General features: G+C 33.0%; 1 protein-coding gene and 1 pseudogene across 1 annotated transcript; one reads left to right on the forward strand and one right to left on the reverse strand.

Moving 5' to 3' along the window:
• Positions 1-6,558: 6,558 nt before the first annotated feature.
• Positions 6,559-10,055, forward strand: LOC120125838 (3-oxoacyl-[acyl-carrier-protein] reductase FabG-like). Its single transcript, XM_039144174.1, has 3 exons — positions 6,559-6,922; positions 8,389-8,618; positions 9,753-10,055. Exons 1-3 carry the CDS (start codon positions 6,583-6,585, stop codon positions 9,936-9,938), a joined length of 756 nt encoding a protein of 251 aa, XP_039000105.1. The 5' UTR covers positions 6,559-6,582; the 3' UTR covers positions 9,939-10,055.
• A 649-nt stretch (positions 10,056-10,704) lies between these two features.
• On the reverse strand, positions 10,705-15,402 carry LOC120125876 (annotated as a pseudogene).
• Positions 15,403-16,563: the final 1,161 nt, after the last annotated feature.

The raw sequence follows: 16,563 nt of genomic DNA on the forward strand, positions 1-16,563 counted from the left end.
GATAAGAATGAAGTCCCTTACCCTATTTATTACTCCCCCCACAATGAATGTTGGAGATTACTTGCATCCAAGGGTGGAGATTAATTGTCTAGAATGCTCTACACACTCTAGGAAGCTTTACACTCTTCCACTCCCTTCCATACTCTTCCATAATGTTCCACGTATCTCCAGAATATTCCAAAGGAGTCCACACTCTTCCATAAGCTTCTAAGTATCTTCAAAATATTCCAGAGGATTCCACACTCTTCCACAAGCTTCTAGAGAGTTCTACACTTCTCTAGATTTCTCTGGAATGTTCTAGAAAATTCTACACTTTTTCAGAAAGCTCTAGAATTTTCTATAACCTCTCCAATTAAGGAGAGATCCAACAGAAACAACATTGCATGACCTAAAAAACTGTCCAAAATCTCTTTCTACCCTCATTTATCATGATTTAAAGCATCGATTATTGACTTACAGGAGACTCATGCCACAAGTGGCTCGAATGGGTAGTTTCCTGAATGATCCTTGAAGGACTTTCGTACCTTATCGTGCTGCTTTGGAACATTTGGAACAGGAGAAACAAATTATTCAACCATAGGGAATTGCAAGAAGATCGAAATGTTGTGATAGCAGTTTGGAGTCTTTGCGTTGAATTCTCCAAAACCAGGTCTAATAATACAGCTGACATACAACCCTTGTGTCGCTTTTGATCATGGAACCGACCTTTGCTCAACATAAATAAGATCAATATTGATGGGGAGTATAGTGCCTCAAATACTCTTACGACAATTGGAATTGTGGCAAGGGATAGCAATGGTCTGATAATAGGAGGAATGTGTAGACAAATCCACCCACCTTTTACGGTTGAATCAACTGAGGTAGAAGTCTTCACCCACGGGAAAAAATTTGCAATTGAAAACGGATGGACAAATGCAATCATTGAAGGTGATCCATTTCCATGTTAATAGTATGGACAACGTAGGGATAATCTCTCAGCCATTGGATTGATGCTCAACGAGGCCCAGGGAATTCTCTCAAACAATCGAGAACTTTAAGTTCTAGTATCTTACGATTTGAATAACATATTGATCACTTAATTTTATGTCATATTTTATTATAACAATATACATTAAAAATATGTATTATATAATTATGGATTTTAATCTAATAGTTTAGTGAGTACATCGACTTGTCAAACCCCAAAAATTTTAGGTTAAAATATTAACATTTTATTAGGATAATTTGATGATTTAATTGACATTTTATTAATGATTTTAGGTAAATTTATAAACCAAGGGTGCTTCAGGTATTGGCCTCGTAATTTTCCCTTCATACCTAAACAAACAAACAAAAATCAGTTGGCATAAAAATAAAATAAAATTTGTGTGCGGTTAACCTTGAACCCATGTCTTATAGATAGTTATACCCATGCCTTAGCCATCTAGCCTAAATCACTTTTTAAGAATAATTTAATTACAATATATGTTATTGTAAATAAAATGGTTTTAACCAAATTCCCTTAAGTTAAAAATAACCCCTACTCGTGAAACCCTAAACCTTATTCCCAAATTTAAACCCATTTCACCCATCCTTGCCGCTGATCAACCTTCTTTGGTCATCCGTCGCATCCAACTCTACCACTATCAGAACCAGCGTAGTCTGGCGACCCGATCCCGACCTTTAATTTATCTGAGTCGATTATCGTTCACCGCGTACAAGAAAGGAACCCATTCGGCTGCCCATCGTCTTTCCTCGGCCATCGCTCATCGGTGGGATTCACCACCCCACAAGTCAAAGCACCACCTCAGCCCGATAAAAACCCTATGGTTGATCATTGATAGCCGCCTTCGTTCACCGTGGAAATCTCACCAAAGCACCGCTAAAAACCCACCCTGCCTCTTTGATCTTTCCTCAATTCTGCCCGCCTCAATTGTCAGTACGCCTCACTACCACCCTAGATAGGTTCCCCATGTCATTTTGGTCAAGACCCAATCGATAGGTCACGTTGACGTCACCGTCATTACCGTCGATGTAAGCTTTTTAGACTTTTTAAGTTCATTCTCATGGATTTTAGTTGAAAAATTTGTTGTTGTGGATTGATTTGGGTTAGTTGTTGCAGTTCGACCGTCGCGTGTGCATGGGGCATCCTCAGTAAAAATTATTCTATAATCGATTCGAGTCAACTCAGACCGAACTGAGTCAACCTGAACCAGTCTGACCCGTTGACTTTGACCCGAACTGTTGATATGCTCATTGACCTTTGACCATATGTTAACTTTAACTTTCCATTGATCAGTTTTGTCATTGACTTTGACCAAAGAGTCAAAATTTTTGAAAAGTAATATTTTATGTTTTTTTGACGTCTTGAGTCTGAAACTAAAGTTTGTTTTGCCAAATTCTAACCCGAAAGTCTTCAAATTGACCTGTAAACCAGAATATGCATATGTAATTTAAGTAATTTATTTAAGTGATTTAATTAAGTGCATTTAATTAGATTTAAGGGTCAAGGACTAATTTATGTTATCATATATTAAGGTACTCGTGTTTCCCGACCTTTCATCTGCTTGGCCTAGTTCATCCTAATCCACTTGTCTACGAGAGCCTGTGATTACTCGTATTCTATAACCCTGTTAGATACTCAGTTTAGTATACTACTCCGATAATAATTCTATTAATATGACCTAAGTTCGTGTACCGCTGGAGCATAGTGAAGTTGGTGCTCGATAGATTTTTGGACTGATTCTTTTTTTGCGAGGTGTGTTCCTTGTGTGTTATATATGTATGTTTTAAATACCTATTTGAAATATCATGTGTGTATGACTATTTTATCTGATTTGCAATATCCCTAGATGATTTAATTTGATTTCGTATGATTTATCTATTTCAAGCCTGATTTTGATTTTCTGAAGTTTTTAAGCATGCTTGTCTTATTCATGTTCTCTGGTTATTGTTTTTACTGAATTGATATATGTCTAAAATTTGATTTCCCTGCTACTGTTATTTATTGTCTGAAACTATTTTCTTGGGGTTCCTCTGGGATTTGGTTTAAAGTCTCTACAAGTTTAGTACCGATCAAACTGGTAGTTCCTTACACAGGTTCAACTCCTATCAAGCTGGTAATTTCTTATGGACCTAAGGTGACCCTTGAGTGGGATCATGGGTTCAATGGGCCTGGTGGTAAGACCTTATAGACCCTAAGGTACTCCTTTAGGGTGGTTCTTTTACTTTGTGCATTAGGTAAGTCCTTATGGCCTGAGGGTACACCCCTCAGGTGGGCACCTACGCTTCGGCTAGGGTAAGACCTTATGGACTCAAGGTGCTCCCTTAGGTTGGCTCCTACGCCCTTTAGACCTAGGGTAAGTCCTTATGGATGCAATTCTAGGGAACTGCATATGGTGTACGGTTAGAAGGTTATTTTGTATTTTAAACTACTCTACTGTCGTTTTCATAACTTTGGTAATGAATCGATTTTGAAACTTGTATGTTTTTATTCTGCACTGTTGGAACCTTCATTTTCGGTGACATGTGGCCATATTTTGAAATACTTGTTTTACGACTTACACTTCATTTGCCACTAATGTTAGAATTACATTGATACTTATTTGTGGAGATTTTATATTACTCAGTCGTTTATGGTTTTATATACTTGAATTAGATCTTATCATTAATAATTATGGTTTTAAAGGTGTTTACTTATAATACGGATTTAAATTATCAAAAAATGTTTTGGAAATTTCTATTGTAATCCGCTAGATCTAGTCGTAACGCATAGGCTGGGTCTAGGGGGTTACACGACTCGACTCGAAAAAATAATTTTTTCGAATTTCAAGTTATTCAAGTTAACTCAAATTATCAATTCGGTTTCGAGTTCGAGTCAAGTTGAATTTTTGAAATTTCGAGTTATTCGAAAAAAACTGAAAATTTGACTAAGTATTTAGATAGTTTTACGATTTAGTCATTGATTTCATTATTCCTTCAATTTCTCATTCATTTTAAGTTATATTTTTACCAAATTTGAACCACATGCTCCTAAACCATTGTAGAATACATATGTACTTTCAATTTCTCTTTTTGATAACATATTTTCTATTTTTCAATTTAGTCTCTCAATTTTTCATAATTTTCTTATTTCTTCAATTCACCATGTATTTTAAGTTCGTTTTTCACCAAATTTGAACAACATGCGCATATGCCACTATATAATACCTATGTAACTTCAATTCTTATCTTTTACTAAAAATAGACTCTTTTTTATTTAGTCCCTTAACTTTGTATTTTACTCAATTTGATCTTTTGATTGCAATTGTTTGCCAATTCTTTATTACCATAAATCCTTGACTTATTTATACTCTCATCAATATTTTTACCCTCAAAATACTTTCTTTAAAATATAATATTATGAATATATTTTATAATTTTAGATTTTATTTGATATGTTAAATAATATTATAATGTGAAAAAATATGAAATATATGTCTTACATGGTTAGAGAAAGTCAAAAAATTAGAACAAATCCTTATCATAATACTATAAATAATTATAATAAAATTAGTATTGAAACTCGAATAGCTCGACTCAAATAACTTGACTCAAATTTCTTAAACTCGACTCGACTCGAAAAAATTTCAAGTTAAGTTCGAGTTATAAAATACGACTCGTCAACTCAAATAACTCAAAATATTTTTATTCGAATAGATCGAATGTTCCCCTCTACACCATACCATCATTTTCACGTTGCACTGTCTCAATAATATACAGTTTTTTTTTTTTTTTTTTTTGCTGAAGGCTACTTTTCTACGGCGCATTAAAAATTTTCCTTTTATATATGGTTTTACTAAAGTTTATATTTCCCTATTACTCTTGCAAAAATATCAAAGACGTGGCATTTAAAAAAAGGTAAAGTATATAAATGCTCCCCGACTATAAGGTTATATTTGTTGAGTCATCTGACTATTAAATGTTACAAAATGATCTTTTGAACACAATACATTGCTTTGTTGAGTCATCGGACTATTAAAAGTTAGAAAATGATCGTTCGACTATTCAAATGTTCCAAACTTGTCATTTTCTATAAAATAAATTGACAGCAATTTGAGCTGGATATTAACTTGGCGATTGTGATATGATAAAATATGATCACAAAATCTCAAACGACTATAATATCTTAGTCAAAGATGTTCAACTCGGATTGTCATCAAATGTTTAATGAAAATGGAGAAGTTTGGAACAGATGAATAGTTAGGTGATTATTTTGTTATTTTTAATAGCCGAGGGACTCAATAAAGAAATGGCCTATAGTTAAGAGACTATTTTGTAAGTTTTAATAGTCGAGGGGACTCAATAAATCAATGTCCTATAATTAAAGGACCATTTATGTAATTTACTCTTAAAAATTAATACAAATACAACATTATTTTAAAAAATTTTTAATAGAAATCAAGTGATTTTTTCTCTCTAAAAGTTCTGAGTTTGAGCAGCTATGTTTGTGAGATGTGTGTGTTATCAATTGATTAAAAAAGTTCTAACATACACTACCTTATCACCTCATATTATTTAAAATAATAATATTTGTACATTTTTTTATTTTAATTAATTTTATTTTTTTTATATTTTAAAAATTTGAAATTTCAATATTAACTTGAAATGTTATAGGAACCATACGATTAAATTTTGATTATGATTCAAATAATAGTCATTAAACTAATTAAAATTGATTTATTATTTGATGTAATAATTAAGTTATAAATTCTATTATTGTTCTCTAAATTAATTATTTTAAATTCTTATTTTTTAATCATATTATTATGTACCGTTTTAGACTAAACTACAATTTTAAATTAGAAAAATACAAGTTCAAATACTAAATTTAAAACTTATGCCTAATTCATTAATGCCTGAACTAATAAAGTTCAATGAATTAATCACCGACGATATGGATAATGCACGTTACAAACAAATATTAAAGGGTAAACTATAAAAGAAGTTATTAAATTTCAGATGTTATATCATTTATATTACTCAACTTTTAATTATCATAATTATAACATTGAATTTTAATTTTAGCTTCAATTATAACATTGGTTCATTAACGTGGATGACTATTGTCGACTATTAAAACTCCAATAGTATGAGACACTATCATTCACGTTACTATTGAGTTAAGGATTCAATAATATAATTGAAGTTAAAATTAAAGTTAATGCTATAATTTAAACAATTAAAACTCCAATAGTATGAGCAATACAACACCTAATTAAAGATTAATGGCATGTACTAACAATCAATTGGTCTAGTAGGATGAGATATTAAATTTTTTAAGTAAAGTCAGTAATTTAAACCTTGGCGTTTGCAAATTGAGCAACCTGGGTTGGGAGGGTCGCCCTCGCCTCTACAATATTTGATCTGGATTAATCGATTAACAGATCGGATAAGAGTGATTAATTAAAAAAATTCAATGGCATGTGATTTAGTATATCCAAATTATAAATAGCTAATGCAATTTACAAGGATCGTGCATCAAAATGAAATATTAATAAAAGGTTATCGATTTCTATTGTCTTCTCATATTGTTGTTTCGACATCCACCTTCTGTTGTTGGGAATGGCGGAGCAGCAGCAGCAACTAGAGCCATGGACGGACCTCAGCGGCAAAGTGGTCATGGTGACGGGAGCATCTTCCGGCTTAGGGCGTGAGTTTTGTCTTGACTTGGGCAAAGCCGGCTGCCGTATCGTGGCTGCCGCACGCCGCTTAGATCGCCTTAAATCCCTCTGTGATGATATCAATCGCCTCCACTTTACCGGACCTCAGTATAGTGGTCTTCGAGCAGTCGCCGTCGAGCTCGACATATCTGCTGACGGAGCCACCGTAGAGGGCTCTGTGAAAGCAGCTTGGGATGCCTTTGGGAGGATCGATGCTTTAATAAATAACGCTGGCATTAGAGGTATTCCATTTTTTTGATATTTCAAAATTCTTACGTTGGTTTAGTTAGATTTGTACGATCACACTTGTAGTAAAATTAGTAGGGTTTCAGTTGCCTCCTCCATTCTTCATTTTCAATAAAATAGAAAAGACACGAATCAAGTCACAGTAATTAAAGAAATGATTATTATCTTTAGTGATCTCGGATTTAATCACATCATTTGTAAATGTATTTGAGTATTTATTATTAAATGATTAATTGAGAGTATTAAATAAATATTACCTTATATCATCTCAGAATAATTAAAAATAGAATAAAAAAGAGAAGGTAAATAAAATAACCTTATATATATATATATTCAAGTAGGGATGTAAGATTTTATGTTAGAAGAGACAAACTTATAATATTTTAGTGGGGATAAAATAATAAAATTTTAGGGGGTGAAAACATATTATTGATAAAATAAAATACAAAGAAAATATTCAAAAATGTATAATAATTTAAAATTTTCAAGAGAGATGTCAACCCTACCAGCCCCCCTCAATCCATCCCTGGGCATACTAGTATGTATCAGTATTAGGGATGAGCAATAGACCCGAACTCGACAGTTTTCATTCTTACTCGACCCAACCCGACCCGATTGGGTCATTTTTAAAAAAAAAAAGATTGGGTTTGAATGGGGTCGAATTTTTTAGAGGACAAATTTGGGTCGGGTCCGAGTTTAGGGTGAAAAATACCTGACCCATAAAATAATATAATTATACCTTGTATATTTAGGGATAAGTGCAATAATACCCCTCTTTATATTATTTCTTTTCAATTAAGTCCCTATTTTTTTGAATAAAATTAATAATTTTATATTATTTTGGGTTAGGTATGGTCAGAGTCAGGTTTTATCTAAAAAGTTAAATCGGGTGAAATTACTCTAAACTCGAGTCAGGTCGAGTTTCGAGTGGAGGATATAAAATTTTCAGATCAAGTTAGGTTGGTTGGAAACGACCCCTAATCAATATACCAACTCCTCTAATCATGAGTTAGTAGCATATGCAAGTTTAGTAGGGTGGGTAAGTTCACATCCTGAAATATGAGTTTCTTTCTATTAATATTTTATTGACGAAAACCTTCTTAAAATTTTATTTATGCTCATAATTATAAATTTTAATCCAACAATATGTATTCACCTTAAAAATATTTATGAATACATCACTACATAGAATGGAGCGTGATAGTGGCTCACCTTAGCCTTGAACTATGTGATGGAGAGTTAATCTCTCACTTATAAGTATATAATCCATCATTTTATGTATAACGATTTATCTCTTAAGAGAGTATTTATGATGAATTAATTAATCGTTGTTTCCGATGATTGATAATTTAATTCAGACTAAAATTCAATTCATTAAGTGATTTTAGTGGTTAAAAAGTGTTGTTTTTCTTAGATATTTTGAATTCGAACAGTTACATCTACGTCTGATACGAATTGGCAGGTAAAGTGAGGGATCCATTGGAATTGTCGTCGGAGGAGTGGGATGAAAACATGAGAACTAATTTAAGAGGGTCATGGTTGGTATCAAAATATGTTGGGGCACACATGCGTGATGCAAATCAAGGAGGATCCATTATCAATATTTCTTCCATTGACGGTCTTAATCGTGGCAAAGTACCCGGAGGCTTGGCTTATGCTTCCTCCAAAGCTGGCCTAAACACGTTGACAATGGTACTTCTTTTACTAAACCTTTTTAGTTGTTTAACTACATTACTTTATGATCGGTAAATTATATATTCAGTCACTCATCTATTCACGTGATTCTGTTTTGGTCATCTAATTATTTTCTTGTTTAAAATTATATCCAGTGACGGAGCTCTGTTGGGGCCCCGACCCCTTAAATTTTTTATATTCGATAGATTTTCGTCTAATAGTATTTTGGTTCATGTAAAAATAAGTATTCAAATTTAAAATACAATAATTTTAAATTTAATAAGTGGGGGCCAAACTAAAGAAGGATAATCCAATGTTCTTAATTTGTTTTGGTCTAATAACAATTTAGGTCATTGTAAGTTTAAATATTAGACAAATTAGACATTTTCTTTTGAATTTTGAATTTAAATACCTAATAAGTCATTGTATTTTTCTTAAAAAATTCAATATTCCAGCCTATATCAATATTTAATCTTGGCTCCATCCCTAATTATATGTAATGTTACGTTTTGGTCCCATATCGTTAAAAAACTAAACAAAATTGCTAATGTGACAATTTCTTTACTTGTTAGAACCAAAACTTAATTGATATAAAATCAAGAACCCAAGATTTATCATACCAAATCATCAAGAATAAAATATTAATGCGGAAGCGTACCTAATTGATGAGTTGAATTTGAGTTTTTTTTTTTTTTTTTGATCTTCCAGGAATATATATTTTCTATTGACATAAAAAATTCTCTGACAGAGATAAGAGTAATACAAGTTAACCTATTTCTTAGGAATCACTACCTCTTTATATAGAATAAATATTAGGTCTTTTAAGTATTTATAATTCTACTCCTCATCAAATTATAAATACAACTTATGGTATCTACACTTTAATTTAATGACATGTAATATTAATTGATCACTTAATTTTGTATCATACTTTGTGATAATATTATATATGTTCGCTCATAATTATGGATTTTAATCTAACAAATACGTCAACAATTTTATTTATTTTTTTACTTTTTTACGACCTAAACACCTTGACAATGATACTTATTTTACCAGGTTTTTAGTTGTTTCACAACTATATCACTACATAATTGTTTCAACATGTTCTCCTGGGTTTTTTGTCTGTAAATTTATGCGATCGTTATGCAGACCATGGCCTTGGAAGTAGGGATGCATAGAATCCGAGTGAACTCGATATCACCTGGGCTTTTCGAATCGGAGATCACGAAAGACCTAATGAAGAAGGAATGGCTAACAAATGTGGTCAAGAAAGGGGTCCCTTTAAGAACACTTGGTACGGTAGATCCAGCACTGACATCGCTGATTAATGCTTAATCCATGATTCGTCGGAATACATAACCGGTAACATCTTCATCGTCGATTCCGGGCTACCTTGCCTGGTGTTCCCATATTTTCTTCACTTGAGGATCTATTAAATCTTTATAAATAAGGATGAAAGTGATGTCTTTCATCTTGTAATAACATTTGTGACCAGCAAACCACAGAAAATCAAAATATGTTTGCTGCCCTTTTCCTCTATTTTCTCAAAAATCATAATTGCTTTCCTATACCTCTCGTTATCGGCATATCTAAGAAGACTGTAAATGAGACGAGACAGATCATTAATTGCTATTACAAAAATATAAACATAAACATTGAGACTAAACTCTTCGTTGTGCAGACCATTAAGCAATTTGACTGCAACAAACTCTTTCCTCTTTTCCTAACATATTAATAATAACTAACATCTAAACTATTCAAGACCAACTCAAATTTCTAACCTTAACCCAATTATTTTTTAAAAATTACATCTAATATTACGCTTTGATTTCATTTTGACCACCTACCATTAAAATATTAATAAAATTGCTGACGTGATATTTTAAAAAAAAAGATCAATGATGATTAACATTATCTTATAGTGACACGTTAGCATCACTATTAAATTTTTAATGATAGATAACTAAAATGTAACGTTAGATATAATTTTGGAAAAAAAATAGTTGACAACCAAAATGGAACGAAAGTGATAGTTGAGGTACTAAACATGTAGTTTACCCATTTCCTTAGACAACCTAAACGCAAAATCATACTGTATTTTATGCACTGTGACAGCATAAACAAACATAAGTACATTGCAAAGGTAACTTGGTCACAGACACAAGATGCAATACAACATAAAACGTTTAAAAGAAAAGACATTCAGATGACAGATAAAAAGAGGCAAAAGGCTAATGTTTTCCTTATTAATAATAATGTTCATTTTCATTTTCACCATGTACTTTTCTTTTGCTTTGCCCCCCATCTAATGTCCTCAAATGTTAGTTAAAACAATGTACCATGTTTCCAGCAGCGGAGGTTGTGGCAGCTTCATTCATCTTGCCTTGGACTCCCCTCACCACCATCACCACCACCTTCGAGCTGAACCCAGACCTTGGTTTTGTTCCCCTCCGTTTCCCAGGTTTTTGCCTTACACTCCTGTTAATCGTATCATCACCATCAGAAAACTGTGCCCACACGCTTCGGCTCTTTCCCCCACCGCTAAATTCTTCCTCGCATCCTGCAACTGTCTTGAGTAGCTCTGACTGCAGCGACGGGCAGTTTTCTTTGAGATACTCAAAACCATCTGAGCGCATAACAGCTGCATTGAATAGAACAGTCAGAAACACAAGTTAGGATCCTCAGAGAAAAGTGTAATAATGAAAACATTGGGCTCTGCTCTTCATTCCAGGGGTTTCACTAATTTCAGGACCTCCAGAAGAGCGAAATACTTCATAAACAGAAGAGAACTCCCACAATAGATCATAACCAACATCTTTTTATTATCTAGAATACTTTATGCCGACCTAACCCACAGGCAGGGACAGGCTGGCTTAGGCTTGAAAAACACATCAAAAGCCTGACTTTAACAGGCAAGGCCAGCAGGCAGGCCGGAGCCCAGACAAAAAAAACTGGAAGTACGACCCATCTCAGAAATCAAGTTCATCCTAAATCTGAATGCTTAGCATCATCATCTCAATATATTTTCAGATTCGGGACACACAGACATGCCATGAAAGAGAAATATCATACTTTTTCCATGCTCATCATACATGTGAATGCTAAGCATTATCTTGAAAAATAAAAACTTCAAAATAAGTAGTTTATCATATACATGCCACCTGACATTAGCCAGAATATGGCAAAATCAAGCGTTTCTATGTAATGTAAAATTTGGAAAAGCAATAAAAGAACTGAAGATTTACCAACAAGATTTTCTGCAGCGAATTTTAAGCAAACAGCTTTTAGTTCCATAGCATGATGACGATCGGCGAGCGCTAAAACATTTGCAACTGAATTCACGGATATGTCCTTGCAGAGTACAGATTCACACATCAGTCTAAGTCTAGGCAAGTCATATTTGTCTGCTGCTGCCAACAACTTTGATGCTAATGCATCAGACACAGACGGAATAGAAGATGAACTAGTCCCAACAAACTCCTCGTCGTCAATCAGACTGTCTCTGTATATGAAGTGTAGCAAAGCCTGCCCAAATGCACATTGCAGAGAATGTCAGGAAAATAAGACAACCACACCAACAGTTAACTCTAATGCCCTATAAAGTGAGAGAACATAAATATAGCAGAATTACAACCAAATCCAAGGTAGGTGAAATGGGGTAGAAAATGCTACCTTAAAAACCCTGGGCTCCATATCTGTAACAAGTATTTCGTTGTCATCTACTTCCATCCGCTCAGAAAATTCAGCTTCAAATACAGGAGACCTAGCAGCTAACACCAGCTTGTGAGCATGAAACTTTTCTCCAAACACATTAAAAGTTATATCAGAACATTCTTCATTTTCCAATAACATGCCAAAATGGGAGCCAATATCAGACTCAGGGACCTGTATAGAGTGCAACCTTGGGCAGTCTATTTCTGAAACCACAACACCAACAGTGCAATTTATTTTTAAGCAGTCATCCTTGAGGAAATCAGATGTTTCGAGCATAGCCCGCCTGAAGAAGCGCTTGTATCCCCTGAAATTAAAGTAAGCATCGAAAGTAAAAATGAGTCACGTGTGAAAATTCAGACAAGCAATTGCATTCAAATTATATGCTTTAAATAAGATAGGAGAGGTAAAAAAACTGGTTCCGAAAGAAGCACTGATTGTTATGTAAACATTGAACTTTTGTTGTGTGTATATATGATAAAGGTAGTAAAATCCTGTCATGTACGGATATCACCCCAGAACTTTCTAGTCCATGTTTGTCCGATTTGTGCGTGTATTTGTGTACTTGTATCCTTTCTCAAAAAATATAAATATGGTAAATATAAATGTTACAAGAAACTGTCATATTTGAAAACCAGTAGAATGCTCATAAAATAGTAAATAAAAAATAGTATCATTATCCATAGTTGACTTTATAGTTAGATTTTTTAACAATAAATAACAAATTTTAGCGGTATAATAGAAAAAACATTAAGGCATAAACTCCTCGTAAGATATTACTAGTAATGTAAAACAATTATATGGTTAAGTTCCACGTTGCTCCAACTCTTCATTTGTGCTGAAGGACTTGTGGCGGACACATTCAGATATAAATAGGATAGCACAACCCTCTAAATAAGTGGAAATACTTAGAAAAAATGAGCAGACTTGTCAAACAGATGCATGAAGCCGGCATTAAACCCCAAGTCTGAGTACCACACAATATGCCTTAAAGTTGAAAATTTAACAAGAAAACATCAAAGGTGAATTAGGAGAAGAGATTCCCCACATGGTTGAAATCCAATGGTCACAAAATAACTTGGTGAGTAAAATCTATTGAGATTTCGTCTTGTGAAGAAACAATAAATGTTAACTTGAAGGAACCAAGTATTTAACTCAAGAAATATGCTAGTGGTGTGAGGATTAAAAAAAGGCAGAAATTGCTCCTCCTCTTTGACTTCCTCGCAACCAAGCTGACACAGAGAGATAGATATGGTAGTGAGACTCCAAAGAACTAATAAGGCATTGAGATAACTACTCCTTCCAGTTTCACGTATAGGCAAAGAGAGAGTACACGTGCAGAAAAAGTTATGGAAGCAAAACACCAGAAAGTGTATCTCATAAATGAAAGGATCTTCTGTAAGAATCTCCTTTCTCATTTGGTCTAAGAAGGTGACAAATAATCCCAATAAATGCATGCATCCCATGCAACCTGGTGTACCTATGAGTTGGTTAAGTATTTATCTGCACCACTAATTCTTCTACTATTTTATTCCTTTTGGTTGAACATTTCTTACTCATTATCCTATGTGTCTTATGATAGTTCTATTTCCTTAAACTTCACTATCTTTTTTTTATTTTTTTATCCCCCTCCGTAAAATGACATTAAGTCCACTTTAGTAAAATTAATTGCCGACCGAGAAGTTTTGACAAAATTTGCAAGTCGTGACTAAGAATAGACAGAATCTCTTCATTATTCTACAACTTAAGGCAGATGCTTATCTTAAGAATGTTACTGACAAATTTATGATGGAACTCTCACTCTAAAAAGTACCAGCAACTCAGAAAAAAGTTATATATCACACTTGGGTTTGCAATTACAAGTTTTACAGTTTCCATCAGTACAAATCGACGTACCTAACTACAACCTATTCTAATCAATCCCATCTATTAATCATTCCCATCTATTGATCATTCCTAATGTAACAATCCCAATTTCCAAATCATTAACGATTACCAGCTTTTTTCCAGTATTTATTTTTGTCATTTAAAAGAATTGCGCAAAATATTCATCACAAAGCTTTAAAAAAATTAACAACAATCACAAACTAATAAAGTATAAATTATCAAAATTATCTTTGATTTTGGTCGGTACAAAAAAAGGCATTACGGCTTGAACCCAAAATTTGAACTCACACCATCCCATCCTTCGCACTTGATCTAAGGCCAAGCAGAAAAATGATCATCAATTTTCAGTGCCTTAATCATACATTCTTCATCAAATCATCATTTCCCATCCACGCCTAATTCTTCAAAAGCATCAATATTTTTCATTTACCCCCTTTTTTTCTTAAACTTGTTTCCTTAACCCACTTCAAAATTTCTTCAAACCCAATACCAGAATAATCCCAAAAAAAACCTAAAACATAACTAAGAAGTTTAACACGAAATCAATCATTTCCTATTTTCTTCAATAACCTTTCTCCAACCCTAATTTCCCTAACATATTAAAAACTTCTACCAAAAAATTAAAAGAAGCAAAGGTCATGAAGGTTAAAGGACACCTAAAAGATAAACATTTAAGAACGAAGAAGCAATTTCCTTACCACATACTTCCCCTATACTTGAGCGTATAAGGGCCACTCTCAAGAGCTCGATCGAAATGGCTATGAACTTTATGTTTCCCCTTCCCACTCTGGTCCAAAAGAGTTAACTCGAAAAGGGCTCTAACATCCGTGCCTTCGCTAGCTAAAGCCACGAAAACCGAGACATACGTCGAGTGGTCCTCTGGGTTTTTACCATCGGGGTAAAAATAAATTGCCCATTGATAACCTCCTACGGTGAAGCTCTCGCTGGCTATGTGTTTGCCTACGCCCATGCCTTTGGCTAAGGAATAGCCCTTGATTGTGAACCGGTGGGAGCCATTGACGGTCTGGGTTACGGACCGGGAGCTCGTGGGCGAGCCCAAGGGTGAAGAGGGCATGGGGTTGGGAGAGTTTTAAGGGTTTCTGGGATTTGAGTAATTTTCTCGGGAAAGTGAAGGAAAATGTGAGTAAAGAAAACGGGGAATGATTTTGATTGATTTGGAAGAAATACGTTTTGCTTTTTAAATTTAATTCGGTTTGTTTATCACTTCATGATTAATGGTGTGATATCCAAATAAATATTGTTAAAATGTAGGGAAAATTATACTATTGACCACTTAACTATTTAGTTCTTTTACTTTTAGGAGCTCTATCTTTCAATTTTATCAATCCAGTCACCTAACTATTTAATTATATTCAATCAAGCCATTTGTCGTTAATATTTAACGGAAGTATTGAAGTGTAGTTAACAACATTAGTATAATTATACATTTAATCTTCAATAATTATACATTCTATCAATTTAGTCCTAATTTTAATTTAATTTAATAAATTTAATCCTTTAATCATAAATTTGGTCCTATTAGTGGTTTATAGCTTCTTCTACTACTAATTTTCTATCCAATCTGATGGTGACACATGTCATCATCTGATTGGGTGGAAAATAAAATAAAATAATTAACATTAAGAAAATGTCTTCTAGTTATGTTGTACATGTGTCATAATCTGATTAAAGGATTAAATTTTTAAATCAATTAAATTAGGACTAAATGTATAAGTAGTGATGACCAAATGTATAATTATATCAATTTTATTAAATGCCTCAACAACACTTCTGTTAAATATGAACGACAAGTTACTTGATTGAATACAATTAAAAAATTAGGTAGTCTGATTGACAAAATTAAAAGATCGATGGTGAAAGTAAAAACGCTAAATAATTAAGTAGTGAATGGTCTAGTCTACCCTAAAATATACATCAAATGTAGGTTTAATTTTGTACCAGTCCCTGTACTCCTTAATCATTTGTAATTTAATCCTTCTACTCTGCTTATATATGGATGAATAAGCTTCATTCGACTTAAAAACGTGTTTTTAATTAAAGTTTATTAAAATTAAGTTATTTCAATAATTTAATTTTTTTCAAATTAATTTGAATAAATAATTTAATTTTTTAAATTTAAGTCGAATTAAATTTTAATAACTCGAATGAATAAAAAAATTAATGAAAATAACCCTTAAGTTCTTGTTAGTTTTAAAAATGAAAAATATACCTCTACAGAGTTAAAAACCATCAAAATTATCTTAGGAATTAAAAAAATAAAAACTCCTTCCAAATTTTATAAAAGTTTATAATATATTTTTAAAAGAATCTAAAACATTATATAAGGATGTTAAAATATAAT

The sequence above is a fragment of the Hibiscus syriacus genome, unplaced genomic scaffold, assembly GCF_006381635.1.
Source record: "Hibiscus syriacus cultivar Baekdansim isolate YM2019G1 unplaced genomic scaffold, ASM638163v2 tig00110445_pilon, whole genome shotgun sequence".
NCBI classification, from domain to species: domain Eukaryota; kingdom Viridiplantae; phylum Streptophyta; class Magnoliopsida; order Malvales; family Malvaceae; genus Hibiscus; species Hibiscus syriacus.

Excerpts from the sequence above, each read along its gene's own strand:
- LOC120125838 (XM_039144174.1), top strand. The coding sequence starts at position 6,583 with ATGGCGGAGCAGCAGCAGCAACTAGAGCCATGGACGGACCTCAGCGGC. Across the intron at positions 6,923-8,388 it reads AAATAACGCTGGCATTAGAG|GTAAAGTGAGGGATCCATTG; the intron begins GTATTCCATTTT and ends ACGAATTGGCAG. Across the intron at positions 8,619-9,752 it reads GCCTAAACACGTTGACAATG|ACCATGGCCTTGGAAGTAGG; the intron begins GTACTTCTTTTA and ends ATCGTTATGCAG.